The sequence below is a fragment of the Taeniopygia guttata genome, chromosome 1 (assembly GCF_048771995.1).
Source record: "Taeniopygia guttata chromosome 1, bTaeGut7.mat, whole genome shotgun sequence".
NCBI lineage: Eukaryota > Metazoa > Chordata > Aves > Passeriformes > Estrildidae > Taeniopygia > Taeniopygia guttata.
The window spans coordinates 14,850,065-14,868,093 of record NC_133024.1 but is presented as its reverse complement, the minus strand read 5'-3'; the positions used below and the strand labels follow the sequence as shown (position 1 = coordinate 14,868,093).

Here is an 18,029-nt window from a genome sequence, read left to right as displayed (position 1 = left end):
TTGTCAGCTGAAGTCTTCAAGTAATACTTGCACAACAGTCATTTTAGGCATGAAGGAAAATACAGATTAGCAGTAAGCAACTGCACTAAGCTGTCTAAAGAAACCAGCCACAAAATACAGAGTTTACAAAATGACCCCCAAACCCCTGTATTTAATTCTCTGCAAGGACATTCCATAAGAACTGGCAGAGGAAAAGCAAGAGAGTCCAACTTGACAACATTTAAAACAGCATTACTTCAAGTTCTGCAATGCTAAGCTCACTTCTGCACTGAGAAAACAACTAAGCCACAACACACAAAGATATGGCTGAGATCAGTGCTGCATAATTTTTTACCTTTTTAAAAATACCTTGGAAGTAGTGCATTTATTAGAATGCTCTATGTGTTTTTCCTCAACCAATGTGTTCTACTCCATCAGCCAGGAATAAACACATTCTAACTCAAGCCTTATTCCAGGGTTTTCCTGTGACTGAATTTATTTCTTGCCTGTCTTGTATGTCTTTTGAAAAGAACTAACTCCAAGAGTTATCTCTAATATAGCCACAACCTCATGCAAAATTAAACCAGCAATAATGAATTTGGAGGGAAGATTAAGTATCACTAGCCTAATTTAACTAATTCCAAAGATTTAACATATGTATACTGAACTTCAATACTCACTTCCCTCAAAATGCAGGAAGGAGGGAGAAAATGTATGACCAGGTAGAAATTCCTACTTTACTCTTTACACAGCAAACTGCTATTTAGTTATGTTCAACTTTACTCACAAAGTTATCACAGAACTCAAACAGGCTGGTCAGGCATGATTTAGCATCAGCAAATCCATGCTGAGTCTTTCCAGTCCCCCACTTCACCTTCATGTACCCAAGAACACATTCCAAGAGGGCATGCTCCATGATTTTTCCAAGGAGTGCAGTGGAACTGAGCAGCCCAGGCTCTCCTAGATCACCCTTCTGACAGATAAATTCAGTATTTACCTCCCATCGCTGCAGACTTCCTGCACTCTGTCACCTTCCAAAGGTGAGCAAACAGCCTCGAAATGTGCCAGTCAGCCTCCTGCATCCTGGGATGCAGCACATGTGGCTCGAGGAACTCCCACTGCTGCTCTTCTCCTCCCTGAACCCTTCCTGAGAACAGATCTACTTTACAAACAAGAGCCCTACAGCCCTGGCCAGTGTTTATGTATTTTTCCTTTGTAGCCCACACCTGCTTCTCCCTCCCTTACACTGCATCAGGATGCAGCCATAAGATTCCTGCAAAGACAAGAGAGTCTTCCCAATCAACCTCCCTGCATTCCTGCATTGCTCTTGTGTTTGGGGAACACTGTCCTTAATGAACTGCCAACCTTAACGCTCCTTTACCCCACAGAGCTGGCACCAGGGATTCTACCCTTCCCTACTTCCCACATAACCACCAAGATCTGCTCTCACTGCCTTCTCCACTCCTCTTAGGATCTTGGGAAGTATTTCCAGTATTACAGACACACAAAAGCTGGTGCTGCCACAGCCCACTTCAAGATTCAGTACAGTGCACAATTCACAACTTGTCAGGAAGACAGGAGTTAATTATCTCACCATCCTTGTTGCTAGAGAAACTGCACTCCTTTTCTGTTTATTTGTACCAACTGTTCCAGGAAAGACACCAAGGCAATGTTCTGGCTGATGAGGTTCACAATACAATGATCAAACCTCCAAGATTAATTCTGGATGTGTTGGAGCTACTACTAAATTTATTGCAGCCCAACTTAAGGGAATTTGTAACTTCTGCTGTGCTTCACCTGTTCACTAGGGATTGAAAGGAATTATTTGAAAATGACAGAGAAGTTTAATGGGAGCCTCTAACACAGAACCATGGAAAAGTGAGGGAACTGAGATAATACAGGGTTAGATTAATAGAAGTGTTTGCCAATTTCTTCATTTTACTAAATCATTGCAATAAAATTTACTGGCTGGCCACTCTGGGGTGACAGTGAGGGATGATAATCCCGCAGAGTCATCAGGAGGGCAGAAATTAGATAACAAACTTGTTTTTCTCCTGCTCCACCACAGTACATTTACTCTGCCAAAAGGAATGATGTTGCTAAAGTCTTCGCAGCCAGCTGCATCTACTTCTATCTATCAACCAGAAAATAAACCCAGTTTCACACATATACTTGAGTGACTTCACTTTTGGGCAAAGTTTGAAATCCTTCCTAGCAGAAAGGGTTAGAACTTTTTAATTCAACTAACATATCCAAAAGCAGTCTCTCTTTGAAAATTATGCAGATTTTAAAAAAAACTTATCAAAAATGAAAAAACACAACTATTTTACAAGAAAATCAAAACAGGGCTTCCTAGAATAGAGGTTTTCATTCACCCAAAACAAGTACTTATTCAGAAGAATCTGACCTTCAGCACACCACCACTTGACTGTGACAGCTCAAGACTCGGAATCCCTGAAATGGCAGCAAGTTTCCTAATAGGGAATGACTCAGCGAGGACCTCACTCTAGGCAGCTGGCACAGGACACACCCCATGGAATGAGCATCAGCTGTTGCTGTTTGATCCAGGATCACAGCACTGCTTCCTCCAGAGGGTCACCTGACAGATCCTCCACATAGAAAATCCCCACCAAAATGCTGCCTTGTTTCTTTTAGGATTTGGATGAGTGACATATTGCTAAGGACACAATAAAGATCCATCTTACCTTAGACACAGCAAACACTCTGATAACAGTTATAATGGAAGTTAGTGTATTCATTCTAATGGCACAGATCTTAGGCTTTTCACTACAAAAAAAAACCTCTAGAGTTTTTGGTTATTACTGTAAGACAGTTGCTGCCCCAGTTAACAGCCCACTCCCTACAGCACATAATTAGATCTTCTCCATCTCATGTGCTATTTTAATTTACAGGTGGTAAGGTGCAGATATGCCACGAAATCCTAATAGCATTTTCCCACTTCTGCTCACATTCTTTATCTCAGTCCTGATATGTAATACATTAAGCTTAGTAAAAATTGTTCTTAACACTGAAAAAGTGTTTTAACAATGATTTTAATGAATTTTTAATGAATTCTCTCCTACATAAGAACCAAAACAAACTTTTATTGCAAGAGTGAACTCTGAAAATGCTTCAAAAACAACAGTTCTGTACATTATGAAATATCAATGCAGCAACGGCTGTCAGTTAAGGAACTTGGACAACTCTATACAAATGCAGAAAAGCCTTTAGCACTACTTGATAGACACTGTCAGTCTGTTACAACATTCCCAGGTGCTTCACTGGTAAATTTCAGCCTTAGAGCTTTAATGTCCCTTATTTGGTGAAAATCAGCAGGTAAGACAGCAGCCTCCAAGGAAGGAAATACAAAATCAATTGAGGAAATTCAGTGATAAAGGTGAACAGTTAGGTAAGAATAGAAATGCTTCACTGATCCTAAAACAATGGAAGAAAGGGTTCAACTGGTCTTACAGCAGCTGTAAAAGGGTTCCAACTAAACCAGCACTTGGCCTTTTCTGACACCCTGATCAGCATGTTCAAATAAACCTTTGATTTTGGCTACATTTTGGGTTTTGCTTGCATTTGTTTTGTTGGATTTTTTCCTTATTCAAGGGAACGAACCACCTCATCTTGAGTTTCAGTACCTACAAGGAATGAAACCTTCACACAGTTAGTTGCTATGGAAATAGTATTTCAAAACTGGACATCTGTTGGTACAAAATCTAGGAACAACTTAACAAAATAAGCTCTTATTTCTCAGAATCACTTGCTTAGGAGACACATGGGCTAAGCACAAGGCTCAGACAGACAACTTTTTGGGGATTAGTCCAAGCACTACCTCCATAAAAAGGTACATCTGACTTCCCTAGAAAATATCAAGACAGTGTCCCACTTACGTGCCTTCAAATAATTATGACTGGTATCTACCCAGCCTGGCTAAACTCTTGTGAAATGTATCAGTTTGAATTTGATACTCTTTAATAAAAAAAACCCCACTAACAAACCAACTCATAACACCTACACTTCTCTTCCATCTCTAAGTTTCAGGGACATGCATTTCTTAAAAAGAAAACTCATGCAAATTAAAAAAAAAAAAAAATCTATGCTGTACTTGTCCCTGATGTATATAATACAGCCTGTCCCTCTAAGAACATTAACAAATAGATAAATTTGCCACAGTATGTATTTCAAGACATTTTATATAAAATCTGGTTTTTTGCCTTGAAAGACCACTCAAATCTTTCATGGCTAAAACTGATACATTACAGCAAAGTTTTGTGACTACTGACTTTTAATTAATTCCGCTAGGGCAGCCCTTCACACCTTCAGTGCTTTCTCCCCTGCACCAGTTTTTGAAGCAAGACTGTTAACACACTGAAATTCCATCTTCCACATGCAGGAGATGGGAAGGTCGTTAAAAAAAAAGAAATACAGCAAAAAGTTTAAGCTGTTTACACACTGGTCACTAAAAAAATTGTTCTAATTCAATTACATTGAATTTGCACTCTATTCATTAAGAAATACAACTAGTACAGCATGCAGTTTTAAAGATGTGACTGTCAGGTCCCTTCAAAGTAAGTCTTCCTGTAGATAATGAACAGGATTCTTTAAATCCACTCAATAGTTTTATCATTCTAACAAGAACTTCAACTGTCAACGTTTGCACAGAAGATGAAAACCTGCAGTCTGGAGAAACTACTCGTTATCTTAGGGAAACAAAGAAAATTAGAATTTACAGCTGTCCTGGATATGAAAGAGATTTTCAATTACTGAAAGACTTGGATAGATCAGATGCACTTCTCATCAATCGAATAGCTCCTCTTCCTTGTACAACACTCGCTCCACAAGGGGAGGTCTTCACACCACATGGAAAGTCACCTATTAAATTAAATACAGTTTGCACATCAAATCAGCCTTTAAAGCTCACATAAATTAATAGAATTGTTCTTCGTGCTCTGGAGCTGAACCTACAGAGCATCAGACAGCCCTGATACAAAGTCAGGCAGGTTGTGTCCTCCACAAACACCAAGACCATAAGATCATGGTTTCCAGGTGGAACAGAGTTTAACCCGGCATGAATCTTACACATAAGATATCAAGCTGCAAACTCAGAATTCTTATTTATTTTGCAAACCTGTTTTGTTCCTCTGAAGGTTAGCCATGAAATGCCCAGATGAACTGAGCTCAGAGGCCTTTTAGTAAAAAAATCCTTTCTGCAAAAAGAGATTTTAAAAGAGAAGACTTTTATCTGAGTTGCGACAGAACATTTGCAACAAGGACCAGCTCACACTGTACATACAATGATTTAAGAGCATGGAGAGTATTTTAAACACGGCCCTGCCTCAAAGCACCTGGGCATGGGAATGGCTTCATGTAACAGAACAGCATAAGTCAGAGACAAACATTTCTAAAAAAAATTGAATCTTGAGAGATGTTTTTGACCGTAAGATTCTGTCCAGTAAGAAAAAGCCAGCTCTTCTGGCTTGAGTCTTAAGAAATTCAGTGAAATCCACACACAATAATAAGCACAGCTCACACAGAGCTGTACACCACCTACAGGCAACATCTAAGCCCAGAAACTTGAAAAAGTAATAACTGGATTAAGTTTAAAGAGTTCCTTCCACTTAAAAAATGTGAAAGTTTCAAACTCACAATTAGAGGGGACAAACTCTTGATCCTGTCTTGGAGAACCCAAAGGTTTGTCATATCCAGAACTCTCATCTTTCATTTTCTGTATGAAAAAATAAATGTTCAAAATAAGGTACATGTATCTGCTAACATGAAACATACACCATTATCCATCAAACCTATGAATCATGGTCAAAACCCTGCAAGTTCATCTGCCCAACATATGTCACAAAGGACAGCATCCAAAGACAAAACAGCTCATGTGAAATTGGCAACTGGAAACAAATCAGGGTATGAATGGAAAAAAATCTGACCTGGGTATGTCCAGCATCCAGTTTCACAATCCTGGTATTTGTGCTCTGATCACAATGAAAGTCTTGCAGAGGGAGGTGAGCTGCTGTTAGTGGGACTCCATACACACTAGTGAAGGATTTACTGATGCAGTAACTTGACCAAGAAAAAAAGGAAAACAAGAAAGGTCTGGCTAAGAGGGCTGGAATGCTGATGTGTGGAAGCACAGCATTTTATGTTCTTCAGCTGGCAAACAAAAGCAGCCAAAGCCTGAGATGCACAGAAGAGATACCACTGGGCAGAAGGACTTTATGCCAACATCCCTGCATCCTTCCAAGACCACCAGTCTGCTGTACAACTACATATGAAATAAAAACAAACTGCTTCCCCACATTACCAAATGCAAATCACTTAGAAATGTGAAAAGCAACTTTTTTGGGAGGGGCATAGAGTCCATTATGAGTTTTTTGAATGAAAGACTATTTATTATTGTCTAAGTGCTACTACTGCGGCCAGCAGAGATCATAAATGGCACTTCCTTGTTTCCAAACAATTTACTTTTCCTTTACCCCACCAAAAAGATTACAGAACCTTATGTATCTCCATTTCATGTCAGGCAGTATACAAGTTTCCAAAGTAGAGATATGCCAGAGCATACTGAGAATACCTCTGAAGTCAAACAGTGAATTCTAATGTAATTAACACTTCTGTCACCATTGAAGTGCTAACAAAATAAAAGCCATCATTCTGGAGTCAACTCCTCAAGCAATACTCACCCCATTTTCTTACAGGATGCCAGAGCACAGCAGGCAATATCAATCTCCTCATGCCACTTGCACCTACATGAAATGAAGCTCAAGCTTACTTCAGAAGCACCTACATTGTTCATCAACAAGAACAGTTGGTTTGGCCAGATGAACAGGAACAAATATTGAAAATGGTATCTTTTTGTTGCAGTGACCATGCAGTACATTTAAAATTTCATAGAGGTCAGTAGCTTTGCCCTAAGTAGTTTATGCAGAGCTTAAAGGTCTGCTTATCAGGCAATTTGCTTCATGTTGAGGTGGGGGGCAGGGAGAAAAATAGAACCCTAAGAGACAAATGGAATTTAAACCATTTGAACCATTTCAAGCTTCCCATTAATGTGAAATAGCTCCTCATAGCATAAACATGCTCACTTTCCTCTCCAAACGTGTCTTTTAGAGTTCATTCTTCCATCCTTCTTAAGGTCTCCCTCTCGAGTAAAGACACTCATGGGAGCAGAAAATTGCCCGACTATAAAAAAAGACAAAGTGACAACTATGAACCCAACGGATCTTAAAATCCATATTCCAAGCAGACTTCCAGGAATAACTTACATAGTTTTTTTAAATCTACTAAAATTTAAGACAGAACTACTGGTTCTTTTCTTAAATTAGTAGTAGAAGCAGCACTAGGGTCTATTTCTAAATTAACTGCATACTCACCCAATATGCTCCTGCAGCACTGCAAGCAAATATCACTTTTTGTACCAACACAGAAGAACCTGAAAGCAGGCACATTTACACAAAGAGCCACCCAACACACCTGGTGTTACTGGAGAAATCCCACAGGCAGACATCCAGTTTTCTGTACACCCAGATCTTGGATGGCTCCTTTTGGTATTTCTTCTGGTACAGTTTCATTATCAGGTCTTCTACTGCAAAAAGCTCCCAGTGGCTCTCAATGTCTACAGTTCAGTGAAAATCCAGGCCAGGAGAACAGGATTCACTGAATATCCTGCTCTGCTCATGTCTCAGTCAGCCCCTATTCACTACCCAACCTCTTATCATAGCATCAAATCACAAAGATATTCCACCAGTGGTTTTAATAAAATCTGACTTCCTAAAAAGTGGTGGGAGAAAGGAAGAGGGAGGAGCATGCAAAGGAGTTCTAGCTATCAGACCCAGCTTTTATGAAAACTTTGAGACATGCTTTTCAGACAAATACAGCTGTCCATGACTACACAGCCCTTATTTCGGGGGGTAGAAGAGGAAAAGGATGGACAAAAATTATCCATTTTCTACCTGTTATGCTGGCCATTCGACCAAGACACCAGTTAATTCGGAATCTGTCATTAGACTGGAAGAAAAAAGATTTCTGTCATCTCAAAGGAGTACAGTATAGAATTCTGACACTTCCATGACTTCTGTCCAGGGCTGAAAAAGCCACCTCCAAACCAAAATTGTTTGTGTCACTGAATGCAATCTCCCTGACGACTGTCTCGAAGAGGACCCAAATACAAATTTCTTCAGAGCCCTGTATTTATGGATGGAGCCCAGTATCTTGTCCCGCCCTACTTTTTAAGGATTAATATTAGGTTTGAATTGAATTGAAATATAATAGACTTGTTATGAAATTTAAACACCTCCGAATCCTAACATTTTGTTCTGTTGCCTGGAAAATGAAACTTGAGCAAAAATTTAAGACACGTGTTATTCTCATGGGGAAAAGAGTCACAAAAACTTCAAAATATAATTTCAAAAAAGCAGGATTTATGACTATTATTGAGCACATCCAATTTAAGTCAAATCTTAGGAGCCCTTAACCAAAGTCATAACAATGTCAGAGAACAAAAGACCCTGTTCATCAATAGATTAGAGCCAGAAATGCAGGCTGAAAATAAAAAGGCAGAAAATTGGGTCTCTGCTTTATAAAAAGGTTGGCTTCTAGAGGCCATTTCTTCCTGCATGGAACTGGGACACTTTGGCAAAAAGTGTCTTTCCCCACTTACATGCACACTGAATTAGGTTTTAGAGTGAACTGTCTCCTTAGTCATCCAACAGGAGTGAAAGCAGAAGTGGAGATTTAGAGCTTTGACCTCAGCCATACCCTGCAGAAGAAGCGAAGCTGAGCACCTCTGGCTGGCTGGGCAAACTCAACAAGTTCCCGCAGGACAAGTGCGTAGCAAGAACGAGGAAGGTGAAATCCAGTTATAGGGATCTTGTGGGTTTCATTACCTAATGGAGGGGGGAAGGGGGACAGGGAAAAAAAAAAGCAACAAAACAACAACAAAAAAACCCACAAAATTGTGAGAAGTCCAGTTTCCTTAAGAGATACAGTTCTCCCCTCCTTTTTATCTTTCTGTGTACTATATGCATGCACACAAACACACACACTCCTCTCCACAGACAGGGTCTGTGTTTAAACTACCAAAACCTTGCTTCTGTCAGCAGCTCTGGGGTGTGAGCAAACACTTACACTCCTGCCCCTTTTTAAAGGCCATTATCCAAGTATTAGACATGGGAAAACACAGGCTAAGTTTGTTCCCTCTGTACACAAGGAGGAAGTGTCCTAATAGAAACAAACTGGAGTCTATAAACATTACTGAGAGTCACAAAGATAACAGGCAGGCTAAGCCAGACAAAATAATGGTGTAGATATTTTAATTTTGTTAATATAGTCCAAGCTGCTAAACATAAGTTTTAAATATAAAGTAGTATCTTTGAGTTACCCTGTTGTTAATTAGCACTTCATGCTGAAGATACAATAAAGACTATTAAGACCTGCAAAACATTCGGACAGAGGTCAGATAAGCTGAGTCCAAAACTGCACACCTTTGCACACCATTCTTTTTCTCCATTAATACTCACTGGCAGCCTGGCAGTGGTACCAAAAACCACATGGTGGTACTTCTGCAATAAAGAGGAGAAAGCACAATCATCATCTAACACCACCAAGGAGAGATCCTTAACACTCCACTATACACCACACCTTCACACACAGAAAGGAACACCTTCATCTTCCCTTGTAGAAGTGCCACAACTATTTTTGGAAAAGTTATTTTCAGTTCTATGGCTTTTAAAAAACAAAGTGCATTGTGGCGTGTGTTTGGGTCCAGCTAAGAGAAACATTCATTGACATGAAATATAAAGCAGAAACACATGCAGGTCCTCCTGGATTAAGCCTACCCTTTTTGGAGTTACATGAAGTTCTGACACTAGATCTCTTCAGAAACAAGCTCAGCACTGCTCTGATATCTTAGGAAGTCTGACTATTTATAATTTACAGAGAAATAAACTTGTCTTAATACCAGAAGTCTAACCTGGGCAGCAGTGACCCCAGAAAGCCTCCCTCTCACCCCAGGACTTCTCACTTTCTTGGAACTCACCTGGATCTATGAAGTGGTGGAAATCAGCCACAATGCCATCTTGTAGGGAGTATCTGACACACCCAATCTCACAGGGAAGGAAGCGCTGCTCGCAGTGGGGTGGCAGCTTCCCATAGCTGTAGATGTCCAGGAAGTAGAAGATGTCTGCAACCGTATCTGAAAGAAAAAGAACAAAACCATCTTCAGACAAGGCACCAGAGGTTACACAAGCCATGCTGGTCTCCCCTCATCCAGGGAAAGCTTTGGTGAACTTTCTCCTATGACTGGGTGAAGAAGGGTAACAACCACCTAAAACAAAAAGATCTTCCTCTGTATCTAGGATGACAAGATAACAACACTTATGCAGAACTCAGGCACACTGGACACCTTCCAGAGATCCTACTGTGTGTACAGATGGGGCAAAAACCCCAAACAAATAAAAGCAACTGAAAAACAAAGCCAACCTCCAAACCCACATGATGTTAAGAGGCCTGCAATCCAACAGGAACGATTATTCTTTTTCAGGATAGGTCTCTTTGCCCTTTCAGAAAATAAGGTTAGAGAAAAACCAAATCAGTAGCTGCAAAACAGCCTCACAAGCTAAATTTGGCAGCTTACACCACTTAAATCAGTTGGTGGTAATCCTGTGGGGCAAGAAGATGAGAAGTCTGCTAATTAAAAGGATTGCTTCTCCTCCACCAAACGAGCTCCTGAAGAAAGTGGCAAGAATACCCAACACAAATGTTAAGGAACAGGTTTATAATTTACTAATTAAAGTATCTAACTATGAAAAAATATTTTACAATACACCTTAATCCTTCTCTTCATGACCATCACGATGTCCTCAGTGAAGTTTAATACAGCTATTTAATCCTTACTCTTAAATACGGCCCTGATGCTGTTGAGGCAGGACAGGAGCGAAGAGACTGACTCAGAAGGCTGTGAGAGTAAAAATTCCAATTTTATTCAAAATCCATTGCTCTTTATACAGAGCTTCGTGCAGACCAAGTCCATTGGTCCTGAAGTGAAAACCACCTACACCATTGGTGCAGAGTTCTTGATGTACAGTGATAGAACTTAACTATAAACAATGTGAAAACAAGAGAGATAAAGAATTATTTACATTCTTTTCCAACAGATTCCCAGGCTTCTGCCTGGTTAGAAACTCTCAGTTTCTCTCTTTGACTGAATCTGAGACTGACACAGCCCCTCATCAAAAAAGTCCTACTTGCTCTACTAGAGATGTGTAACTGTCTTTACATATAAATAATTTTGGATGCCAGACTTTAGGACATTTAACATCAGTTGCCCTAAGCCTGAATGGTCATGCTCTCTTTTGTGGGTCTTAAACTGTACAAGCCAAGGGGTCATAGGAAAGACACCTCTCCTACTTTATGAAAAAATGTATATAGCTCCAGGGACCCATACAGAACTTTAACTGAGAAATATTAAGAGCAGCATCATGAAATGTATCTCAATTATCCTTTATCATTATGCCTCTTATTCAGCTAAAAGATGAATTGTATCAAGTCAAGCCAGCCAGCATGATCAGCCCAATCAAATCTGCACCACAATGACAAGGAGCATGACCCCTGGCACAGAGGGCACTAATAAGCATTTTATTTTTATGGAGCTACTGTTTCTTGCTCCCCCATAACCATGACAACATGAACACAGTTCAAGAGACGAAGGTAAAAAGCTGGAGCTGAGACTTAACCACACAGCAGATACAGCTTATATGAACTGGCTTCCTGACTTACCTTGTAAGCACTACCTTTTATCATTCTTCAGAATAACAAAATATTCATTGGGTAGAAGATTACAAATGTGTTCCATACCCAACTCTAATTAGAACAATAATTTGAAGACAGGGTACAGGTCAGAAAGGTTTAGTTTTCTCGAGTTCTTTCAATAAGGAAGCAAGTCAGGATGTTATAAAGGCACTGACAGAGTGCATATTCCCTCTTTTATTCTCCCAATGAGGCCAGACTCTTGTTTTATTTAATACCTCTATCATACAAATTTGTAACTCTGATATCTAGCAATTCTTAACCCTTTGAAATCAGTACAAGTATTCTTGTATGCTGAACTTGGATTAGACTGCGTCAAATCATAAATGTAGGACTTGAAAAATTACCTTTTCTTTAAAAACTTCTAAATAACTGTTAGTGGCTATACTGCCATTGAGCTAAAAAATAGAGGATAGAATTCTTGGAGGTTGGAGGGGGAACAGTATTTTCCCTGATGTCCCTCTAACTTTTACAGCAGTAGCCCAGTAGTGTAAAACATCTGACACAGATGACTTTTAACAAAATGTAAACAGTCTTTGTACAGGTACCACTGAGAGAATATCCTCAAAGGGCAAGCTCATATACCAGGATCAACTGCTGAAAAATCACCATACCCTGATCATTCTTCCAAGACAGAGCAGAGGCATCTGGCAAAGGAGTAGCAGTGGGCATGTTTGTGGTCAGAGGAGCAGGAACCGGATCAAGCACATTACAAGTCTGGAAAAGATGAGAAAATTTAAAAAAAAACCAAACAAACAAACAAAAAAAACCCCACAACAAAAGTGTTCTCGTCCCAAATAAAGTCCTTCAGCTCCTTGTATCAGAGGGAAATGCAATATCCACTAATAGCTGTGATTAGGTGGAAAAGTTTAAGATATTAAAGTGCAGGCCAGGCAAGCAAGATTTGTCTTCAGTACCTTTGTCAACCCATTACTGCTATAAAGAACTACAGCTAAATTTACAAAATGTAATACAAAAAAACCAAAAAACTAAGGAGTTATTATTCAACCACCTGTCACAGGCAAGGAACTCTTCAAACTGAAATTTAAAACTTTTCTCCATGAGTTTTATGATACAAGTACCTGGCACATGTGTTAGTTGTCTTTGACTGGGAAACAGGTTCATGAAAAGCTGATAAAGCCTTAAGGAAGTCATTGGATTGCTCTGGAAATCCATGCATGAACAATAAGCTTTTAATAGAAAAAGAAACCTGTCAGCCTTACAGAATCTGATCACTCAAACACAAATTGGGAATAACATCCACACCCAGGTACCCTGATTGCAGATAACCATCTCGGCCAAAGTTAATTGGTTATCCATTTGAACTATTTAAAACAAAATGAGGAATTATTCCTATCTAAGCAAGCTTTGGCCACCTCCAAAAGAGGAACGTGGGCTTTCACTACACAAAGTGAGTGTGGTTGTCTGTGTACTGGGCTGGGATTAATAAAATGAGAGCACATAATCTCATGTATCTATACTTACCTATTTCCATTAATACAGTAAGGATGGTGATCTTTATTCTGGTAAAGCAATTATTCATTCCTCTCCGTGATTACAATCTTCTAAAATGCTACAACTTGTGGAAGGAAACACAGAAGCCTCCATTTGCGACTTACCTGCCATTTCACTTAGCTCTCTCTGACACATAAAAACGGAGTTTCACTAATTACACACACTCGGCCTGCTAAACCACACAAGGATGATCACATTTTAAACAGCTTCTTCCCAGACACACAGGCCCCCAAAACCAGAAAACATTGCTAACACCTCTCTTCTAGTCTAGACTGACTAATTTAACTAATCCATTTTTTCTAGTTACTCCAAACTACGACCATCCTGTCATTCCCTCTATCACCACGTAAGTGTTTTGAAGTCCTGGAATTTATTCTCACCATTAATTCATTGTTCACAGTCACTATCTAGTAATAGCGCATTAAGAAGTAAATGCAGTATTATTCATTTACTCAGACAGTAAATGTGACTTGCTTTCCTTGGACACACAAGTTTTTACACCACCAGCAAAGAGTGAAATGAAATAAAATAAGCTGACACCTCACATAATTCAAACTCTTAAGTAACTCTGCTTCAGAGAAGTGCTGGGAGAGGAAAAGAGACAGAAACAAACCAAAGGGACAAGCAACTTTTCAAGGCAGTAAATAGCAGAAATTATCTGTTTTGTACCATTTCACACACAACCACACACTCAACCCAACTGCCGACTTCTATATTGTTCTGCACAACACTGTTACTACTCTCTCCCATATCCAACCAACCTAAAAATAATGGCAGGGTATAATCATTCTATTTGTGCATATGCCACAACACTCCATTGACCTGGTTCACTACACAGCTCCTGCAGAACAACAGATCAGCTGCCTCGAAGATGTGTTTTCAGGCCATCAGACAAGATCTGCCTAAACCAATGACACCCACAAAGCAAAACCAACATGAACCTATAACAAGAACTAACACAAATTTACAGTATAATTTTTTTAAATTAAGTTAGGCACTGTAGAATACTGTTAAACATAAAGCTAGGGTGTTAGAGAACTACATTTTACTTGGTAAATGAGCCGAAAGGAACAAGTTGTGATGGTTTAAAGAGGTATCAAGTATCTTCAATTCAAACCAGAACATGTACCTGCACAACCCGTATAATGGTATGTACTAGTACTGCAGCCATACCCTCCAGAGGCTGGAGGATGTGGAGAGCAGGTGGAACTTGGACAGCATCCTGTGGAACTAAGCACACAGAGCCCGATACTGTTTACTGCTACTTCTATTGAGGGCGTTCCATTGGCAGCATTTACCTCCTTTACTGTCTTCTGAGAGCGTTTCTTGCTATTCCATATACGAGCCTTCTCTGCATACACTGCCTTCTCTTCCTCTGTCAGGGACTTGAAGGAAAATTAGCTGTTACAAAAAGGTTCGTACCACTTCCTTCTAGCAGCCCCACAAACCAACAAACCCCATGTGTAAGAAATCACTCCTGCACTTCCAAAGGACATTATCGATGGCTGCCAAGACTGACTCAAACACTCCCAGGCGCTTTTTTCCCGATAACGCCGTAAGCCATGATTACAAACACCCAGCAAGGAGAAGGTGAAGTACCTCCGAGTGAGGGCAAGCCACGAACAAGAGACCTCCTGGAACCACTTCTCCAGCCGAGGATGCCACCACCCGCCCAGGGCACACGAACCAGCGCTGCCCCGCGCTGAGGCGAGGCCGGCACGGCCACGTCTGAAATGGCGCCGAGCTCACCCTCCAGGCAAGGCCCCGCGGCATTCCGCCCTCACCTCCCACGCGTTGCAGCAGTAGGGGACGGCGTCCGCCATGCGGGCCACGGGCAGCCCGCGGCGCTCCAGCTCGGGCAGCTGGTCGTGCACGAAGTAGGAGAAGGCGCTGCGGCGGCCGCCGCGCCGCTCCATGGCCTCGCCGGAGCGCGCCGGCCACGCGGCAGCGGGCGGCCCCTCATGAGGGGCGGGCGGGCGGCGCCCGCGCCTTCCGCCGGCGGAGGCGGCGGCCATGGCAGCCTCGGGCCCGCCCGCCTGCCCTGGGCCGCGCCCCCGAGCTGCAGCTTTGCCTGCTCCTTAGCGGCCTTAAAGCAGAGTTACCCGGGGGACAGATAGCGCCCAACAAGCCCCAGGGGTTACAGAACTATAGAGTGTTAAGGGATTGGAGTGGGCCTTAAAGTAGATGTAGTTCTACCAGAGCACGTTGCTCAGAAATCTGATGTCCCTCTGGCCTTAAACGCTTTCCAGGCATGGGCAGCTTCCCTGGGCAACCTGTTCCTGTGCCTCACCATCCTCACAGTAGGGAATTCCTTTCTAATATCCAAGCCAGTTTTCCTGTCTTTCATAAAATAAAAGAAGATACTGTAGGTCAGTAGAACCCAGTAAGTGGTTAGCACCACTTAGTCAAGGACATTCTGTAGCAAACAAGTTCTATGGATGAAGTAAATAAAGGTGTTGATGTATATATTGCCAACGTGGCAAAAGGTTTAAAGCCCATGCATCCTGTAGATTCCTAAAATCAGGATTGGAAGAGACCTTTAAGTTGAACCAGTCTAACTCAGCACTATCACCGTAACTCCTAAACAACAAAACCACCTCATCCAGTGTCAGATCCAGATGCCTCTTAAACATACCTGGATAGAGGTGAACTACCTCCATTGCAACACCAAGAATCGCACCCCAGGTCAGAAAGATCCCTGTCTAGGTGAAGATCCTTCCCCTGAGCATGCATGGGGGTCAGATGGGACTATGTAACTGTGTGGTAATTATTACAAATCATACTTTGGAGGTTACTAGCACAACGTTTTTTGTGTGTAAGTACAGGCATTGAAAGCCCAGTGGGTTATGCTTGATTTGTGAAATACCACCAAGCACCCAGGCTTGTGCAACTCTAAAATAAGTAAATAATCAATGTTTCTCTCAAGTGTGTAATTATTTGCTTGTTGCATACCACATAAGTGAATCTGAATTTTGTGGACAACAACCTTACAGCAGGTCCTGATGAGAGTGTGGCATGGCTGCTTTTCTTAAATTATTAATTTTTTAATGTTCTTTGGGTGCTGAAAGATAATAAATACCCCATGGGAGCAGAAACTTGCACCAGGGTCAGGAAGGAAAAGGGGAAAAAGCGGAGGCCAACTTCAGGTGAGAGCCCTGGGTTTAGTTTTGAGATATATGGCAGGTGAGTGGGCATGTGTGCACTTGGGAGGGCAAACTCATTTATTAAAAATTATTTGGGAGCTCATGTTACACAAAACTGAGGTTGCTGTTCAGACTCTCTTTTTGTGGTTTTGGGTTGCTTTTTGTGGTTGTTGGGGTTTTTTTCTCTTCATCTATCTTGCTGACATAACTGACACTTTCTTCATTGAAAGTGCATAGGGAACCACAGTTCAGATGAAATAAAAGCTGGAAATAATCTGATTTGCATCATCTTGATACGTGGCACAGAGTTGCTTTCTGCCTTAAGCTTTCTATTGATCTTTCTCCAAAATCAAATGATCTTCACTGGCCATAGTAAAAAAAAAAAAAAAAAAAAAAAAAATAGAAGCTAGGAAGCTAGTAGGGCAATAATCACAATTGGCTTTAAAATTAACTTGAATCAGTTTGCAGAAATCTGGTTGCCTGGAACAGAGGACCCTGTTGAGGACCCTCATTTGATATTAGACAGGGTTACTGAAGTGGCAATATTGGCATAGGCCCTGATTAACTTCTGGCCTGTTTTTTCTTGGCCAGGGCATGTGAGGTCTCCCACATTCTTTGCTGTTCCCCTGTCTTTTGGGGAATCTCCTTCAGCATCCATCTGCTTCTCATGCAGCCATCTTCAGTGGAGTTATCCAGTCTCCATGAAAATAAATGGTGCAGTGCTGACATGGAAGATTCTTTGCAATTCTCCATCTCAGAATCTTCTTGAATTTACTATAAACTTAGAAGGGAAAAAACAGCAATGAAACACATCTACGCATTTCCACATAACTGGAAAAATCTGCCTCTTTTCCTCCATCAAGCCACTTTTTTTTCATCTTTTATCAGTCTGCTCATCTGCAAAGGAGGTTCAGGCTTAAACCTTTGACCTAGCTAATTATGTTTGTCAACTGCTGTCAGGTAAGCTCAGGCCAGACTGCTCTTGCATCTCCCTGGTGACTGGTTTCTCTGAGGGTTAAAAAATGCTGGCTCATTCTGGAGGCAGTTCTGTCCAGCTCAAATCTTGTGAAACAGTTAGGTTTGTGTTCCACTTAGGAAATTTGCTTTTAAGCATACAGGAGGAGTCAATCACATTGTTAAAAATGTAGAAAATAATGATGTAACCTCAAGATAAGCATTTTTAAAGTCACTTTTACTGCTGTGGAAAATAATTTCTATTCCAGCCTAGTTCCAGATGCATTAATGCTAAGTCTCTGAGGAAAGACTGCAAGAAATTACTTGTATCTTGTAAATATAAACATCTGCACAGAGCCTAGTTCTTTCAGGCAGAAAGGCAAGTGTTTGGTGTTATATTACTGTAAGAGTTGTTGCTAGGAGTGCATCTGTGCACTTGTGTTTTATTTTTCTTCACATTATATTCTTTTCTCTCATGTGCAGCTTTGGGACCCACCCTTCAGCAGCCCTTCCTTTTAAAGAAATTCAGATAATGTGTGCATCAACTGTTTGAAAAACACAAGGCTCCAGTGATAGCTCTCCTAGGGCTAGAGGTGTGGTTGGAAAATAAAATTCATAAGC

General features: G+C 40.9%; 1 protein-coding gene across 1 annotated transcript; it reads right to left on the bottom strand.

Moving 5' to 3' along the window:
- Positions 1–3,015: 3,015 nt before the first annotated feature.
- On the bottom strand, positions 3,016–15,293 carry MAEL (maelstrom spermatogenic transposon silencer). The gene is made up of 12 exons (XM_030263523.4): positions 15,096–15,293; positions 14,610–14,696; positions 12,411–12,513; positions 10,028–10,183; positions 9,510–9,551; positions 8,749–8,876; positions 7,944–7,998; positions 7,465–7,606; positions 6,675–6,737; positions 5,922–6,054; positions 5,632–5,710; positions 3,016–4,857 (listed from the first exon to the last, which is right to left on the bottom strand). Exons 1-12 carry the CDS (start codon positions 15,225–15,227, stop codon positions 4,742–4,744), a joined length of 1,236 nt encoding a protein of 411 aa, XP_030119383.4. The 5' UTR covers positions 15,228–15,293; the 3' UTR covers positions 3,016–4,741.
- Between the last annotated feature and the right edge of the window lie 2,736 nt (positions 15,294–18,029).

Coding starts and splice junctions, on each gene's coding strand:
- MAEL (XM_030263523.4), bottom strand. CDS start 15,227: ATGGAGCGGCGCGGCGGCCGCCGCAGCGCCTTCTCCTACTTCGTGCAC. Junction 8,877..9,509: donor GTACCACTGCCAGGCTGCCA/GTGAGTATTAAT, acceptor CCCCTCCATTAG/GTAATGAAACCCACAAGATC. Junction 7,999..8,748: donor AGCTTCGCTTCTTCTGCAGG/GTATGGCTGAGG, acceptor TTTTTCTTCCAG/TCTAATGACAGATTCCGAAT.